The sequence below is a fragment of the Melopsittacus undulatus genome, chromosome 13, assembly GCF_012275295.1.
Source record: "Melopsittacus undulatus isolate bMelUnd1 chromosome 13, bMelUnd1.mat.Z, whole genome shotgun sequence".
NCBI classification, from domain to species: Eukaryota; Metazoa; Chordata; class Aves; order Psittaciformes; family Psittaculidae; genus Melopsittacus; species Melopsittacus undulatus.
Window position 1 is genome coordinate 5,895,345 of NC_047539.1, and position 16,008 is coordinate 5,911,352.

General features: G+C 55.6%; 2 protein-coding genes across 2 annotated transcripts; one reads left to right on the top strand and one right to left on the bottom strand.

Moving 5' to 3' along the window:
* Nucleotides 1–6,587, bottom strand: LOC101878200 (apoptosis-inducing factor 3-like). The gene is made up of 19 exons (XM_034068834.1): nucleotides 6,516–6,587; nucleotides 5,758–5,827; nucleotides 5,534–5,643; nucleotides 5,341–5,450; nucleotides 4,778–4,822; nucleotides 4,615–4,696; nucleotides 4,395–4,507; nucleotides 3,942–4,028; nucleotides 3,613–3,704; nucleotides 3,291–3,421; nucleotides 2,626–2,741; nucleotides 2,233–2,304; nucleotides 1,856–1,919; nucleotides 1,472–1,548; nucleotides 1,273–1,390; nucleotides 1,049–1,147; nucleotides 720–795; nucleotides 271–375; nucleotides 1–154 (listed from the first exon to the last, which is right to left on the bottom strand). Exons 1-19 carry the CDS (start codon nucleotides 6,526–6,528, stop codon nucleotides 112–114), a joined length of 1,623 nt encoding a protein of 540 aa, XP_033924725.1. The 5' UTR covers nucleotides 6,529–6,587; the 3' UTR covers nucleotides 1–111.
* Nucleotides 6,588–12,085: 5,498 nt separating this feature from the next.
* TLCD2 (TLC domain containing 2) lies at nucleotides 12,086–15,009 on the top strand. The gene is made up of 4 exons (XM_005154356.3): nucleotides 12,086–12,267; nucleotides 12,638–12,720; nucleotides 13,425–13,507; nucleotides 14,395–15,009. Exons 1-4 carry the CDS (start codon nucleotides 12,086–12,088, stop codon nucleotides 14,770–14,772), a joined length of 726 nt encoding a protein of 241 aa, XP_005154413.2. The 3' UTR covers nucleotides 14,773–15,009.
* Nucleotides 15,010–16,008: the final 999 nt, after the last annotated feature.

Below are 16,008 nucleotides of genomic sequence, written 5' to 3' on the forward strand. Positions count from 1 at the left end.
TGGGTCCAGCTTTGCTCATGGCTTTATTCCTCCTGTGCCAGGACAGGGGAGGTGTGGAGCTGTTAACACTCGGTCGACTCCATGCCCTTCACAGCAGGGCACGGACTGAGCTTAGGTTTTTGCCAGTGCGGGCACGTTGTCGATGTCACAGGCCCTGTAAGTGAGAGGTGCATTGGGGGCTGCAGTAACTCCCTCTGGCCCCGTGGCTCCCAGTGGGGGATGCAGGCAGGGGGGTGCAGAGCGGAGCTGCTGGCCCAGGCTGCCCCTTACTCTGCTTCCTCTTTAGAGATCTGCTTCCCCGCATACAGAGCCTCAGCGATCAGAGCCACCATGGGGTCACAGCTCAGGCTGGCTGCTGCAGTCACGGCCCCATCCCTGGAAGAGACGGCAGCAGGATGTGGATCTCTGCCCAGTGCTCATAGCTCAGCACCACAGCATCCCCCCAGCACCCTGTGCTGCGGAGGCTGCTGCAGGGTGCATGGGGACTCGTGGCCTGGTGCCGCTGGGAGCAGAGGGACAGGGGATGTGTCCCAGGCTCCCTGCCTGGCTGGTGCCTCCATTGAAGCTCATCCTCTTCTCAATCCCTGCTTTGGTTTGCTCTGACACCATCTCCCTGCTGGTTCAGTGGCGGGGGCATTGGAGGTGATGTGGAGCCCCTGCTGTAAGGGAGGGGAATGTGCCCTGTTCCCAAGGCACAAGCTGGCCATGGATGCACTCACCTGATGTAGAAGATGAGGAACTTCTGTTGCTCCAGGCTGCCCTTCACAACAGTGTCTGTGTATCCCCTCCCACAGCCTGCAAGAAAGAGCATCATGGCCTGGCATCACAGGGACAGAGGGAACAGTGCCCGGGGTCTGGAATGGGGAGTAGGCATGAAGACCCTGGACAAGCAGAACTGACCCAGGGCCTCTCCTTGCCTTGGAATGGGAAGAGCTTGGAAACAGGGATTGCAAAGGGCTGCTTGAGGGGTGCTCCAAGTGTCTCTAGGCCCCAGCTGAGCAGATGGGCAGGGAAGCAGCTCTGCTGCTCTCATCTCTCTACCCCCTACCTGCATATCGGATGCTCTTCCCAAGCATCGTGGTCCAGAAGAAGGGAATGGTGTGCAACTGCTTCTCTTTCTTCAGCATGTTTAGGGCAGCAGTGTGACCTGTGATGAATCAGCACAGGTCCTCAAGGAAAGATCCCCTGCCTCTTGTTATCCTCCTGATCCTGCTGCCCCATGCCCATCCCTAGGGATGGGAGCTGGTGGGTGAGGTGGGTGTCCTGCCTTACCGTGGGCCTCAGCCACTTGTTGGTGATGGATGCTGCACCGCTCCCCATTGAGCAGCGCGACAGGGAAGGAGACCACATCCCCGGCAGCAAAGACATTCGGGATGTTGGTCTGCATGTGCTAAAGGGGCAAGAGGCAACCGGTGCAGTGGTGAGAGGGGAGGGATGAGGTGTGGACCAGAACTGTGCAGTTGGCACTCACCAGATCCACCAGGATGGCACCGCTGGCATCTCTGGCAATGGGAGTGTCCTTCAGGAATGCTGAGTTGGGGAATGTCCCTGCAGGGAGAGGAGAAAGGATGAGAGCAGCAAAGGTCCACGAAGGCAGGGAGGAACCTTGGCCTCAGCACGTGCTGGAAGCAGAGCAGTGCCCTATGGAGCTCAGTGAGCATCCAAAGCCATCGCTTCCCTCCTGCCAGTGTTTGCTCAGGGGCTGCTGCCTTTCCCCATGTGTTTGGGACCGAGAGGAAGGGCTGGATGATAACAGTGGGAAAGAGACCACAGGGAATGTCTTGGGAATGAGCTGGGCTCACTCCCCCCACCCCCATTCCCAAAGCTGCCTCCCTCTCCAACTGGGGTCTCTTACCTATTCCCACCACTACCACATCCGCAGGGAGCTTCTCTCCAGAGGCAAGAACAGCCTTTGTGACCTAGGCAGGAAGCAGGAGCCATTACCAAAGGGTCCAAGCTCTGTCCTCATTCTCACAGCCTCCCTGCTGCCTCCTTCCTTGCTGCCTCTTGTTCTCCCCCGGATTCACCTTGTCCCCCCATGTGTGCTAAGGGAACACCCAGCACCATTGCCACAAGCACAAACTCTCTGAGCCCTGAATCACACCCAGTGGTAAGGAACGTGAGGGTGTTGATGTGGGAGGGGAAACTCAGGTGCAGACACTGAGTTCATCCTCAGTTTGGGATTTTGCCACCTAAAAGCAGCAGTTCTGGGATGGCCGCGGCAGGATTGACCTTTCCATCCTTCCCTTGCAGCTCCTGGAGCTCCGCTTTCATGTAGAACTTCACCCCTTTGTTTTGCAGCATCTGAAACAGATGGGGTGAGTGTTCACTAGGAAATTCCAGGCTGGAATGCTGTAAATACAGCTCAGAGAGGTTTAATGTGTGTCCCTGGCTCTGCAGGGTGCCTGGAAGCTCAGCTTTGCACCATTGTCCGGGTCAGGATTGGTGCATGGGGTGGGTCTGGGATGAAGAGGGATGTGATGTGTGTGAGGGAGGTTGGGACCAGCCCGTGTGCATTGCTCCTTTGGTGTGAGCAGCACCAGGGCTCCATTGGACTGTGGATCCCAGAGCTGCTCACATAACGTGGGTTCCCCATCCTGGGAATGGGCACCAGCATTTCCTAACCTTCATGGTGACACCTCCGACCTGAGGACCCAGCACCCTCTGGAAAGGGAACTCCTGTTTCTCCACCACGGCGATGGCAGCAGCCTTGTCCGAGAGGAAGGCGGCTGCCTCCATCCCTGCAAGGGAAAGGCAATGCCCGACGTGAGCAAGCCTGGACCTGCACCCTGTTCCTTGGAAGCCTTCCCTCCTTCCAGGCGTGGAGAGCACATCTGATGCATTGCCAGTGCTTAGCTGCTCCTCTCTGTGTTTCTGGGCTGAGGCATCGAGCTCTTCCCCTGCTCCTTGTTCTTATGTGCTATGGACCTGGGTGTTAGCGCAAGGAGCAGCTCTTGGTTGTGTGCAAGAGAGAGCCCATTCTGTGCTTTACCCCTCGGTTTTCCTTATGCTTCTGGGGAATCGGCTCCTCTGGATCACAGGGACCTTTCCCTAAGGCACATTCCCCTCTATCCATGCCCAGGAACTGTTCACAGCTCCCCAGGTTTCTGGCTATCAGAGGAAAGCCTCAGTGTGTGCTGTGTAATGCATACCCCCAGCAACCCTAGGGCTCTGAGGGGAACCCAGCCCGGCAGTGAATGAGCATCCCTGCCCCAAGGGCTCGCAGTTGATGTGCACTTGCAACACAAGTGGGGTTCAGGTCATCACTGATGCTTTGATGCCTTTGGTACCTATGAATGAAGCTCCAATGATCACCAGGTTCTTCCCGGTTGCCAGCTCTAAGATCTTGCTGGAATCCTCTGGGGTTTGGAGCACACACACATTCTGCAGGTCTGCTCCTGGGACATTGAGGAGGCTGGAGCTGGAAGAGGGAATCCGGATACATCCCCATCATGGGAAATGAAGCAGTGAGGGGAGAGCAGAGATCTGTGCAACCTCTTGGCTGCATCATCCCATCCCATCCTCTCATCTCCTACTGCCTCTAGGAGCAATTCACACCCCAGGCTGACCCGTTTTGTCCTGCCTACAATGGCAAACGCTGTGTGCACTCACTGGCAGCCTGTTGCGATGAGCAGCTGGTTGTACTTGTGGGAGGATCCATCCTGGAAGTGCACCTTCTGCTCCTGGAAATCCACCGATACTGCCTGCGGGAGAGAGGAGGCAGAGACCTCCCAGGTAACTGCTGCAGGGATGTCCCACCACATGGATCCATCCTGTTTGCCCTGCTTCTGGACACTTGGGTGAGAGGAGGGATGCTGGGCTCCTCTCCCTCACTTCCTACAGGCCTTGGGCTTTAGGAGCACCATGACAGCACCAAAGCCAGGTTCCCCATGGCAGGAACACAACCGCCCATTGAGGCCTGAGCTCAGCTGCCCTTGTACCTCCTTCTGTGTCCAGAGCTCTATGCCGTGCGCATCGAGGAATTCGGGTGTCCTCATGTAGATGTCCTCGGCTTTCAAGTTCATTTCCTGGAGACAAAGCAGAAGTAGAGGGAGCAGAACGTCTGCAGTGGTTACTGGGAAGTGAGGTTGTGCAAGAGGTGCCCTTTGCAGTGGTAAATCACAGCTCCTCACTCTGCCCCATCCTCTTCTTGTCCTCCCTCATCCACGAACACAAGCTCTAGTGGGGAGAACCCAGTGAAAGGGGATAAAACCACCAGCTTATAGGGGGGGTTCTGATACCCTGGGAGGAAGAAGATGGCAATGGTACCCCTTTTGCCTGTGGATGCCTCAGCGCTCCATTGCCAGACCGGCTCCCTTAGTCCCCCCACCTGGCTCTGAGTGGACCATGCCCCTTGTTCTGATGTGGTACCCTCATGCCCTTCCCATACAAACCTTGGTCAGTTTGGACTTGTCGTATGGGACATGTTTCTCTTTGGTGGCCATGATGATCCTCCCAGTGAAGCCCTCTTGGCGCAGCGTCTCTGCACACACCAGAGCCGCAACACCTACAAGAGATGCTCATCCCTTACCCTATGGAGATAAGGGAGCACACGAGTTCTGCCTGGAGAACAGAGCAGCAGCTCCCAGCGCACATGGGGACCACGTCACTGACCTCCCCCCAGCAGCAGCACCGTGGCCTGGCTCAGAGGGCATCGCTTGCTCATGTCCTTCACCCTCAGGCTGCTTTCAAGGTCCTGGAAGCAAACAGGGGATGCTGAAATCACAGCAACACCAAGGTGCTGCCTGTGCTTGGTGACTGCAGGTGAGGCACATACCTTCTTTTTTGCTGTGATAAGAACCTTTCCATCTTCCACTGTTACCTGAAGGGGGAAAGGAGAGTGCATTTCAGTGCATGCATTCAGGAGGATGTGGTAGGAGCTTTCGTGGGAGGTTCTGGTGCAAGGGACTGCTCTGATACACCCAGACTGGTAGGGATCATGGGTGTCAAATGATGCTGAGGAGCTCATGAGCTTCCCTCCTCCTTCCAAGAGCCCTCAGGAAGAGGTGTGATTCCTTCTCTCTTTGCCAAAGAGCTGTGAGGGATACTGGGATGCACGGCATCACCTTTGATAGAAAGAAGCACTAGGACTGGGACTTACATGATCCCAAGAAGTCACCCCATGTGTTGTAGTGTGTGACCTGGACCACAGAGCTGTGGCCAGGTCTTTCAGCTGGTGTGAGGGACATGGAGCTTGTGAGAACGAATGGTACTGAGGACATCAGTGACATGGGTTAGTGATGGGGCTGGCAGCCCTGCCTTAAAGGTTGGACTCGATGCTCACAAAGGTCTTTTCCAACCCGGTTGATGCTACAGGAGGAGGAAGAGACCAGAACTCACCTTGAAGCAGTGCAGACAGTCCAGGGACGGGTACTCCTCAATGTCTCCGGTCCTGATGTTGAAGCAGGCCCCATGCCAGGGGCAGCGCAGCCTCTCCCCTCTACAGACTCCTGCAGCAGCAGAGGTGGGGAGAGCTCCCTGCCCAGCTCCCTACCACCACCTCCTCCCTTCCCCTTGCAGGAGCCAGGTTTACCTTTGCTGAGCGGAGCACCATAGTGTGGGCACTTGCTGCTGAGGGCACTGAACTGCTTCTTGTTCCTCACCAGCAGCACTGGGTACCCGGCCACCATCACCTCCCAGAGTCTGCAGGAGCAGAGGAGAGGTGGGAGCCAATGCCCTTTGTCCCTTACACCCATCACGCTGCTCCCTTGACCAGCAGCCTGGTGCCTGCTCGTGGCTGTACCGTTGGGTACTCACTCTCCATCCCCAACATCAGCCTCCTTGCAGACCTCGGCGGTGATGGTGTCGTTGCCATCCGTGCTGCTGACTGTGGTGAGCAGAGGGAAGGGGTTGGCTGCCACGGATGCTGTTGCCTCTTGGTGGATGGTGCTCCCAGGGAACCCCAGTGCCATCTCCCCCCACAAGGCAGGGCCACCCCTGCCCTAGGTGTAAGCAGGTCAATGGTGTGCTCAAGGGGTCCCAAACTCCTGGTATAGCAGGAAACCCCCTTAACCTGCTGGAAACCCCTCTTTAACTCTGTGTGCAAACCTAAAGCTGATTCCTCTGCCTTTCTCTCCTCCAATTTCTTGTTTTCAGCCCCATGTCCCATTAAGCTCAACTGCAGCGAGTGAGCAGAAGTGATTAATGACTGTTGTACATAAACACGATTGTTTATGGGGAGGTGCTGCTGCTATAAAGCAAGCTGGGGTCTGAAGAGCTGCTTCAGCCTCTGAAACCTCTCCAGTGTTAGTGCAGAGGTGTTAGGGTGCTAATTGCCATGAAAGCAGTAATCCCTGCCCAAAGTGCTCTCTGTGTGTAAGGAAAGAGCCAAAAACCTCAGTCCTTAGCATGGTCCCTGCCTTAGGAATCAGCTGAGAGGCTGGATAGAAACCTCCCTCTGTGCTTTGGAGGCGGAAGGCAAGAAATGGAGCAAAGGAAGTGCCTGGGGGCAGGTTTTGGTGCAGAGCTCCTGCCCATTCCCAGGTCCCATAGGAGAAGCATTGGTTTGTACTCACCCAGTCCTGCCATGGGGGCTCAGGCACCCACTTCCAGTGCCCGAAAGCCACCGGTGCTGCTGTCTGTGAGTGTTTCCTCCACCAAAGTGCCACCCTTGTGCCTTGCAATTGCACCAACGCCAGCCCACGGCTGAGTGATGCTCTCCTTCCATTGCACAACATCCCGTATCCATCAGCACACGCATCCCGTGGAAGAGACTGATTGCCAGGGAGTTGTACCTGATCTCTGCAACTGGTCTCTACAATAAGGTGTATCTTGTGTGGGCATAGGATTGCAAAAGGATCGAGGGCATGGAGGAATGATGCAAAGACCGGGTGCGTTGTGTACAATGGGAACAGAAGCTTGAGGGGATGCAGTGGTACCACACTGTGGGCTTCCATTACCCATTTTCTTGGTGCAAAGTGCTCTAGCTCAGTGTTTTGCAGCGCTTTGGGGTGATGTTCCTACTTTTTATATATGATCTTTACCACGATTTCATTTGATCTTTCCATTAAGATCTCCCCCCATGGGTTTTAAGGAACACAAAGTGTTCAGTGCCTCTGTCTGTGCTTTACACCCCAGTGCTGCTCCCACTTCAGTCCATGATGTCCAGGCATCATCGCCTGGTCCTTGAAGGATGACACAGAGCAGTGTGCTCCTTGAGTGCTATTTTTGCCTTGGAGTGGGAGTTGCAAGAGGCTGGAAGTGATTCCTACACTGTTTGTGTCTGCTCCCGGTCTCAGCCCTGTCTCACGGCCGATCTGTTTCACAACCTTAAAACACACCTCAAAACTGGGGAGGGGGGAAGTTATTCCCAGTGTGATCCCATCATTCCCATTGCTGAACCAGGGCTTTGCAGGGACTGGCTTGTTCACCTGTTGAGCATGGGGGGCGGTGATAAAGATCCTTTGGTGGGCATGGACCGGAGAAGAGGGATGCACAGGGATGCTCTGGAAGCGTAAATGGGCTGGTTTGTGTAGTACTGGACCCACAAGCTGTGTGCTCTCAGTGCTGCTGTGTAAGGAGTGATCTTAGCCCAAAGGCAACGCACACCCATGATGGGTGCAGGTGTGAGGTATTTTCTCACAGCCACTTTTGGGCTCTGCCTTCCTGGCCGGGAGCCTGGATGTGAAGCAATTTGGCTGCCGAGCATCCCTGTTTAAACTGCCTGTAATTATCCCTCAGGAGCACGTTCCCACATGGAGCAGCAGCAGCGCTGGTGGAGGCATTCTCTGACTCAGCAGAACGGGCTGGAAAACGCTGTTGGCTCAAGGAGGAAAGCTGCAGTGCACTGGGAAAGGGGCAGGTGGGAAGGTGTGCAGCTGGGGGAGGCTTTGGGACGAGCCAGGATGAGCGCGGTGCTGTGCGGTGACATTCACACTATGGGGCTGAGGCACCAATTCAGCTGCCAAGCATCTGGGGAAGGGCTTTTTGTAGCTACAGAGGGATAAAGGGAAACCCAAATGCCCATCTCTGATGGGGACAAAGAGGATGGTAAAGGATTAAAAGCTGGAAAGGGCATTGGAGGGGAGAGGGAAGGTTTGGGTTAGCTGCAGGGATGTGGTATTCCTGCACAGCCTGTCCTCGAGGGGTTCAGCAGTGGGATGGTTCTGGAGGCAGATATTCCAGAGGATGCTCTGCAAGCATCCTTAGAGGTAGTTACTCGGGGTGGTTCTGACCTGTGCTTGTAACACACAGCAGGGTTAACCATAGGAAGGAACAGCGTGAGAGGAAGCGGTGCCCTCAAACACAACAAAAGCCCAGGTAAGCATCAGAAAGCTCTGATCAGACCTGCCGCCCGCATTGGGGTGGTTACACATGAACAGCTTGTGCTCTATGAGATACCTTCCCTTCTGTGTGTGTCCAATGTTGCCGGCACTACACAGAATGCAAGCTCAGAGGCAAAGATCCAAGGGGAATTGCTCTTGTCCCTTCAAGCCCCTGCTACCATCGCATTTGTTCATGCTGTAATCCAGCCATGGTGGTGTGGATGCATCCTTGTCCCACCTTTGCTTGCCCCATCCTTCTCAGGTCAGGGTCCTTCCCTGCTGGTTTTAAGCGAGCATCACCCACTGAGTCAGATGTTATTGCAGGCTGCTCAGGCACAGGAAGAGGAAGCGAGGTGAAGACTGCAGCGGGGCTAAAATGATTAATGGGACACTGCTCTCGGACCAGCTTGGTTTGTGATATTAATAACAGGAGAATTCAGGGGGGAACCTAACCTGTTCCAAGGTGAGGAGCTGACAGCAGCAGGAGATGCAGTCAGGAAGCTCCTGTGCTTCTATTCCTAATGCAGGAGGATTGAGTGGCTTCAACACCGTGCGATGCTCATCAGTGGGTGCAGGGGCTGAGGCTTTCACCTCGTAGGACTCATTCTGAAACTTCTGAATTGCAAAAGAAAGCATGCAGGCATAAATACATCGTGGTGTAGCCAGAAAGCACATGGATATCCTGGGGAGGAGCTTGGGACAAGGGATGTAGGGACAGGACAAGGAGAATGGCTTTAACCTGCCTGAGGGGAGACTGAGCTGAGCTCTTAGGCAGAAGCTGTTCCCTGTGAGGGTGCTGGGGCGCTGGCACAGGGTGCCCAGGGAAGCTGTGGAGGGGTTTTGCTGATCAGTGTCTGTCAATGGAAGTTTTTATCCCATGGCATATCTGCAGCTGGAATGAGGAGGAGAGAGCGCATCCTTCGCATCATGGCAGCTGGTCCAGCCCAAGCCCTGGCAGCATCCCTAGGGATGCTGTTGTCAGAGGTCTGTGCTGTCAGCCTTTCTCCTGTGGCTGCAGTGAATATACCCCCAGTTCCACCTGGAGAACATCCAGCTCCCACATCAGGAAGGTGTTTCAGGCTGGAAAAGGCGAATGCTGGAGCTTGCACTGGTTCCGAGCTCCCTTCACAGCTACCTCTGCAGTGCCTGGGTGTGCTTTGCCATACACGGTGTGTGTTCTGCACCGTGGCTTCTTTCATAAGTGGGGAGCTAGAGACTTTCTGAATGAAAATGTGGATAGATGAAGCATTCCTGGGCCATCTGAGCTCCTGCAGTGACACACTTCAGAGCGGGATGGAGACGGCAGCTATTCCAAGTTGGGAAGCCAAGCAGCTTCATTTGTTTGGAGGCTCCTCACATTATGTGAGGCGTGAGCCAGGTCTGGCATTAGAGGAGCATTGGGTTTTATGGCTCCTTGGCTGGAGAGAGGAAGATGAAAGGAGCAAGGCTTTTGCCAGAAGGACTGTGCTGGATCAGGAGCTCCCCCATCTCTTGGCTATGGGAAGTGTTTGGGAGCAGAGCGGACACGCAGAGCTCTATCCCAGAGTAGTGGGGAGCATCTAGGGCAGAATTCCTATGGGGATTATCAATAAACTGCCAGCTCTTTAGTGTGCAAAGCGGGTTTTCTCTCTCCAATGTGCCAAAGAGAAACTCCAATCTGTGAAAGGCATCAAAAAGCCACAGTCCAGCTATGGAAGAAACTGCTGTACCCTCCATTTACATCCCTGCTATGGGATTAGCTGTGGTCCCCAGGGCGTTACGGGATGGAGCTCGGGCTGGTATCTGGAAGGAAGGAATCCCCTTCCCTGCAGAGAATGAGGCAGTTTGGGAAGTGCTGGGAAACAACTGGAAAGCTGGCTGGAAAAGGCAATATCTCCAAATAAGGTGCGAAGGAAGAACCCATCCGCTCTGCCCGGCGCTCCAGCGAGCGCGCAGGGACCTCTTGTGGCAGCCGAACCCGGAGCATCCTTGTCCCTGCTCTCCCAAACGGCTTCTTTAGGGACAAACCCGGCTTCCGAGCCCGGGTCAGGATTTGCTGGCTCCTACTTGGCTTGATCTGGTGTCAAGGGAGCTGTTTGTGACAGGGTTTGGAAGTCTCCTGCTCCAAAACTGTCCCCAGTTAACGCCGTTGCTGCAGAGGAAGGTGAGGAGAAAAGGCTGGAAACGGCTTGTAGGACACCACTGGTAACATTAAGTAAAATCTGGGCTAAAATGATCCAAAACGTGGTATTTGTGCAGCTGTTACTGATGCTCCAGCAGTGGGATCAAAGCCTCTGGACCAGAAGCTCAATTAATCATGGCTGAGATTCCTCTCATATAGAAGTGGGAGGCAAAAGCCCTCCAGCATCCAGAAGCGTTTTAATTATTCCTGTCCCTTGGCCAAATAATAGAAGAATAACACCACGAATGGGAGAGAGCCTGGGATAAATGGGGCCGAGCTTGCAGGCATTCCATGGCTCGGGATGTCACCCGCAGGCAGGGCTGTCAGCATGGAAAGGGGCAGTCAGGATTCTGAGGTTAAACCATTACTGATGACTTCCCATTAGGAAATCAGCTCTCTGCAGCTTTACACTGCAATTAATCATGAAATGACTCCTCAGGACTGCCTCCAAGGCAATGTCTCCATCTCCTCAGTGTATCTTAATGCTAAACACCAATGTCTTTGCATTTGGCCTTCTCACTAACAGCTTAGCCTGTGTGATCCTTCAAGTCCTCATACACCAGCTTACTTCTAATCCCCCCGAGCAATCAGCTCTGCTGATCACTTCAGGAAGCATCTCCCGGCCACTTAACGGGGATGAAATTACTTTGGCCTGCCCATCTTTCAAGCAAATCTCTGCAGCATGAACAGTTGGAACTCTCCTCCCTCTCCTTCCGGGCTAATTTAATTGCTCTCCTCCTTAGCATCCCTTAAGCAATGTATTACTTGGTGTTTTCCTGCCCATCACCCCGGCTAGGGCAGGGACTGGGGGCTCAGCTCCACTCTTTCTGTTTCAGCAAAGGGAAAGGAGAAGGTTTCATCCCAGATGAACAGCTCAATGGAGAGGCTGTTTGACACTGATCAGTGTGTGCACAGTGACTCAGGCGTCTGCAGCAGAGGGAGGTCTGTGCAGCAGCCACGCTGCTGGTGGAGACATCAAAGTGCAACGAGGGAGCAATCGAATTCCAGGAAGCTGGAAAAGCAGCGTGGCTGTGGGATGGAACTAAAGAGATTGTGGGTAAAGGATCCTGAATTCCCACAAACCCCACGCAGCAGAGCTGGGGTATCCCGTACATTGGGGAGCTCCTCTTGGGACGAGCCATAGGACAGGGAGCAGAGGACAGCAGTGCTGTGGACACAGCGCTTCGGTTGAGAGGGGAGTCAGGCCTTTTTGCTTGTTGATGTGCAGTCAGCCCCTGCAGTGTATGCCCCAGGGGTGTTCTAAGGGCTCCCCGGCCCAGCACAGTGCTGGGGATGCTTTGGGGTGAAGAACCACGGGCTGCAGCACCTCACGGGTGAGGTGTTCACACCCAGGGTCACCCCGATGCAGGAGGAACCTCAAGGAAACAAGCTCCAGCACAGTGATGGGTCCCTAGGCCCCCACTCCATGTCATGCTTGCAGCCAACTTTCGGGACACCCTATCTGATGTGTGATGGCTGCTGTGCTCCATGGGGTCCTTCCCCTCACTTTCCAAGGGGCAGCACCGTTCCCAGCCTGTCCCCATCAGGAGGGATGCTGGTACCAGGGCCAGCAGAGGATGCTCCGGGCGGGGCGGTGCCGGTACCCAGGGCGGGCTCGGGAGGCGGAGCCGTCGGGAGGCAGCGGGGCCGGTGGGTGCCCATGGCCGTGAGCCCGGGGCTGCTGCTGGTGGCCGGGTCCTTCGCCGCTTTCCGCCTGCTGAACCGGGGGCTGGAGCTCTTGGTGCCGCCGCCGCCGTCGGCCCAGCGCAACCGCTGGAAGTGGCGCAACATCTGCACATCGCTGGCTCACAGCGTGCTCAGCGGCGGAGGGGCGCTGGCAGCGTGAGCGGCACCGGGGGGACCCCCGAGGGCATCTGGGGACGGGGGTGGAGAGGGGATGCTGGAGGGGAATGGGGCATCGAGGGACCCCCGTGGGTCATCTGGGTGCTGGGAATAGGGGCGTTGGGGGACCCTGAGGGTTATTGTGGACCTGGAAAGTGGGGGGCATGAGCGATGGAGAAGGGATCAAGGGACAAGAGCAGCAAGGGATAGAGAGACTCCCCAGGAAGCAGGACAGGGATGGCCGTAACGGGACAATGGGGACAGGAAGGCTCCAGGGGGTTTCAGCAGCACCAGGTGGGTACCAAGGATAATGTCAGGGAATTGGGGACCCAGAGACACTTCCCAGTGCTCACAATCCTGCTCCTCACAGGTTCTGCCTCCACCCTGGGCTGTCTGAGGACATGGTGGGCACGCACCCACCCGGGGCACACAGCCTGGTTGCTGTATCTGTAGGTGAGTGGGAAGGGGGCTGCCCCCTCTTCTTTCCCCTCTTCTGCCCCACCAAGGGGTCCCCAAGGGCTCAGTGGTGCCTGACACCGGCCCCTCAAGCCACGTTGCAGGCAGAGATGTCTCAGGCACCCCAGACAATCGCCCTATTCTTGGCAAAGGACAGTGGCTCCTTTCTGTCCCACAGCACCCACAGCCAGGAGGTACTGGGCTCCAGGCTGCCCACCACCATCCGCATGGGGCACGCAGGGCTTGGAGCACCCTAAAAGCGCCCATGATATGGGGTTGGTGCAGGTCACCCCAGTGTGTCACTGTGGGAGCCACGAGCTCTGAGCCCTCTGGCTGTGTGAGTCCTTCCGCCTCCTGTCCCCATGTCACCTCCTTGCAGATGTGTCACCAGCCCTGTGGTCAGGGCTAATGGGCTTCCCAGCACGGCCACAGCTCAGCAGAGAGGTCTGAGTGTTGAAAGGGTTGGTTTGATGGCAGCAAACCCTGCAGCTCTTAAGGGATCCCATTCTGGGACAGGGGGAAGGTCCATGTGCTCCCTTCGCTCTCATCCTTCCTCCAGGAACAGATCCAAGCGATCAGGTCACTGTGGCCATCACATCCCTGGAGGGGCTGCCCAAAGAGCCCATTGAGGTGCAGTTTGAGGGTCCCTTAGCACAGCCCTTCCTGGCCCCTTTCCTTGCTGACGGCCTCTCTGATCCCAGGTTACTTCCTCGAAGACTTTGTGGACATGTTGTGCAATCAGAAGCTTCACCAGTCCTGGGAGCTGCTCTTCCATCACTCCGTGGTGAGTCCCGAGGCTGCTTTCCAAGGGGCAGACCCTGGCACCTGCACCACCAGGGTTCTATGGTTGTGGATGCTGCAAGGGGGTGGCACAGCCTGGGGACGAGCAGCAGAGATGCTGTGGGGTACAGGGGAGGCACAGGGGTCTGCAGGGACTGGGGATGAGGGGCAGCACTGGGATGTACTGGGATGAGATGGGGAAGGCGATGGGATGTCTCATAGAGCCCTGCAGCAATGCCAGCCACTGCTTGTGAGTCAGAAGGTCATGTCCAAAACAGAGCTAATTCAGGCCAAGACAGTGACTTAAGGAGCTGGGCACAGATAATCTCATTAAAGAGCCAATACAGAGAACAGCATTAATGGTATCAACTGAAGAAAGGACTCAGTGTGCTAAAGCACAGGCTGGCAGAGCCTGTTCCCCATCTGGCAGGAATCCCTGCACCCAACAGCTCCATCCTCTGCTGCAGCATCCTTAGGGTGCTTCAGGCCAAGCTTGGGGTATCCCTGATGCACCAAACCTGAGCCAGCAGCAGCCCTAGCCCTGGGCTATGCATCTCCTCATCTCCCTGTCCCATTTAGTCATGTACTGAGCCACAACCAGCTGCATTCCCAGGCCACAACAGCAGGGTCAGGTCTGGCTGCTCTGTCTCTTCCAGCCTGGAGTTTATAGAAGTGTTTTCCTCCTTTCCCACTGGAAAAAGAACCAACCCAACACTCCTGTTTCATTCAATGAGGGGGAGGTTTTATCTCATGCTGGGGGCTACAGTGACAGAGATACGTGTGGGGTGATGACCAATGGTTTAGCACCGGAGTGAGAACTGCATGGAGGGCTCCAGCTTGCAGCAGAGAACAACCAACCCCTGGGCTCAGCCTCTTCTTTCCCCTTCCCAGGTCATTGTCTGCTTGGGTACCGCAGTGCTGCTCCACCAGTACATCGGGTTCGCCCTGGTGGCTTTACTGGTGGAGATTAACTCCATCTTCCTCCACCTGCGGCAGATCCTGCTCATGGCCAACCTGGTGCACACCTCCTGCTACCGCCTCAACAGCATCCTCAACCTGGGCACCTACATGGTGTTCCGCATCGCCACGCTGGCCTGGATGAGCCGGTGGCTCTTCCTCAATCGGGAGAGCGTGCCCCTGGCAACCTACTCCATAGGCACAGCGGGAATGGCAATCATGACACCCATGAACGTCATCCTCTTCTACCGCCTGCTGCGCAGGGACTTCTTCAAGTCCAGCCGGGATGTGCAGTGGGAGAAGGAGCAATAGCCCCTGTCCCAAAGGATGGAGGAGGACAGCGAAGTGCAATGGAGACTGAGTGTGGGTGTTTTGATGCAGAGGGTCCACACTAACAGCATCCAGGCTTTTCTCCTGGTCACGGCCTAATGGGGTTCTGCTCCCCTGGTACCTTTGGATGATGTGGTTGGATGACCCCGAGCTGCTCAGGGAAGCTCAACAGCTCTCACAGCTCCCCAAGGCACCACTGAGATGGGAAGGGAGCAGGAGAGCGCTGCTTCCCCACTGCTCTTCGGGACATCAAACACCACAGTGTGTGTCTCACCCCTTTGGTGCTGCTCTGTCCCATCAGGCAGGGGACACCGCGCTCAGCCCCATGTTCTCTGTGCCATTTCCCATGGGAAAGGCTCCAGGCTTCACCCTGTAAAAGCCAAACCCAAGGAGATTGCCCAGTGTGGGTGATGGAGGGGAGGCTGAGACCTGCCTGGATGCCCAGGTCAGGAGCAGGGACCAGCAGTGCTGTGCTTGGAGATGGGGAACCAACTTCTCAACACCTGGGCCTTTTTCCATGTTGTTTTGTTCCCAGCTGTGTTAAGTGCCCACAGATGAGCATTATCACTGGCTAGGATGGTGCTATGTGATGGTCGCTTCCCATCGATGTGTTTTCAGGCATAGGTATCCATTAGGGATGGGAAGTTCTGCTGCCGAGCCCAGTGTAACGCTCTTACTAACACCAGCTTCTAATAAATGGCTGCAAATGAAACAGTTTGAGGGGAAAAGGGCTCAGAGGAAAAAGGGACCCAGTGCTCCAGGGGTGTCACTGCTCAGCACAGTGCTCCTTACCCTCTGTCTCCCCATCAGCGTACACTGGCACAGCCCACCTCTCTCTCGGGGTTTCTCCCCCTCTTTCTTTCCTATGGAAGCTTCCTAGGACAAGGAATCAGAATTCCTTTAGTTTTTAACTCCATGTTTCCTTTCCCCACTGCTCCCCAGCAGGGCAGCACCGAGTATAGGATCTAAACCATCCCACTCAAGGTCACCCACACCAGGCTGGAGAAACCAATTGTATTCATCGTGTGTGTCAAACAGCCTTGAACATCATTGGGTTGGAAAAGCCAAGGAACAACTCATTGCAGGGAGCAAAGAGAAGCATCAGGGAGCAGGGAAAGGCAAGTGATGTGTGCTGGGAGTGGGAGGCTGGAGGCAGCTTGTGGCCAAAGCCGCTTAGGTTTCTATTTGTGGCAAGCACAGGGAGCTTGCAGGGATACC

Bases quoted from the DNA above. Each gene is read 5' to 3' on its own strand.
- LOC101878200 (XM_034068834.1), bottom strand. The intron at 4,697-4,777 runs GTATGTGCCTCA...GTTTGCTTCCAG, and splicing joins TTATCACAGCAAAAAAGAAG to GACCTTGAAAGCAGCCTGAG. The intron at 4,029-4,394 runs GTTTGTATGGGA...CTTTGTCTCCAG, and splicing joins ACAAGTCCAAACTGACCAAG to GAAATGAACTTGAAAGCCGA.
- TLCD2 (XM_005154356.3), top strand. From the start codon at position 12,086: ATGGCCGTGAGCCCGGGGCTGCTGCTGGTGGCCGGGTCCTTCGCCGCT. The intron at 12,268-12,637 runs GTGAGCGGCACC...TGCTCCTCACAG, and splicing joins GGCGGAGGGGCGCTGGCAGC to GTTCTGCCTCCACCCTGGGC. The intron at 13,508-14,394 runs GTGAGTCCCGAG...TCCCCTTCCCAG, and splicing joins TGCTCTTCCATCACTCCGTG to GTCATTGTCTGCTTGGGTAC.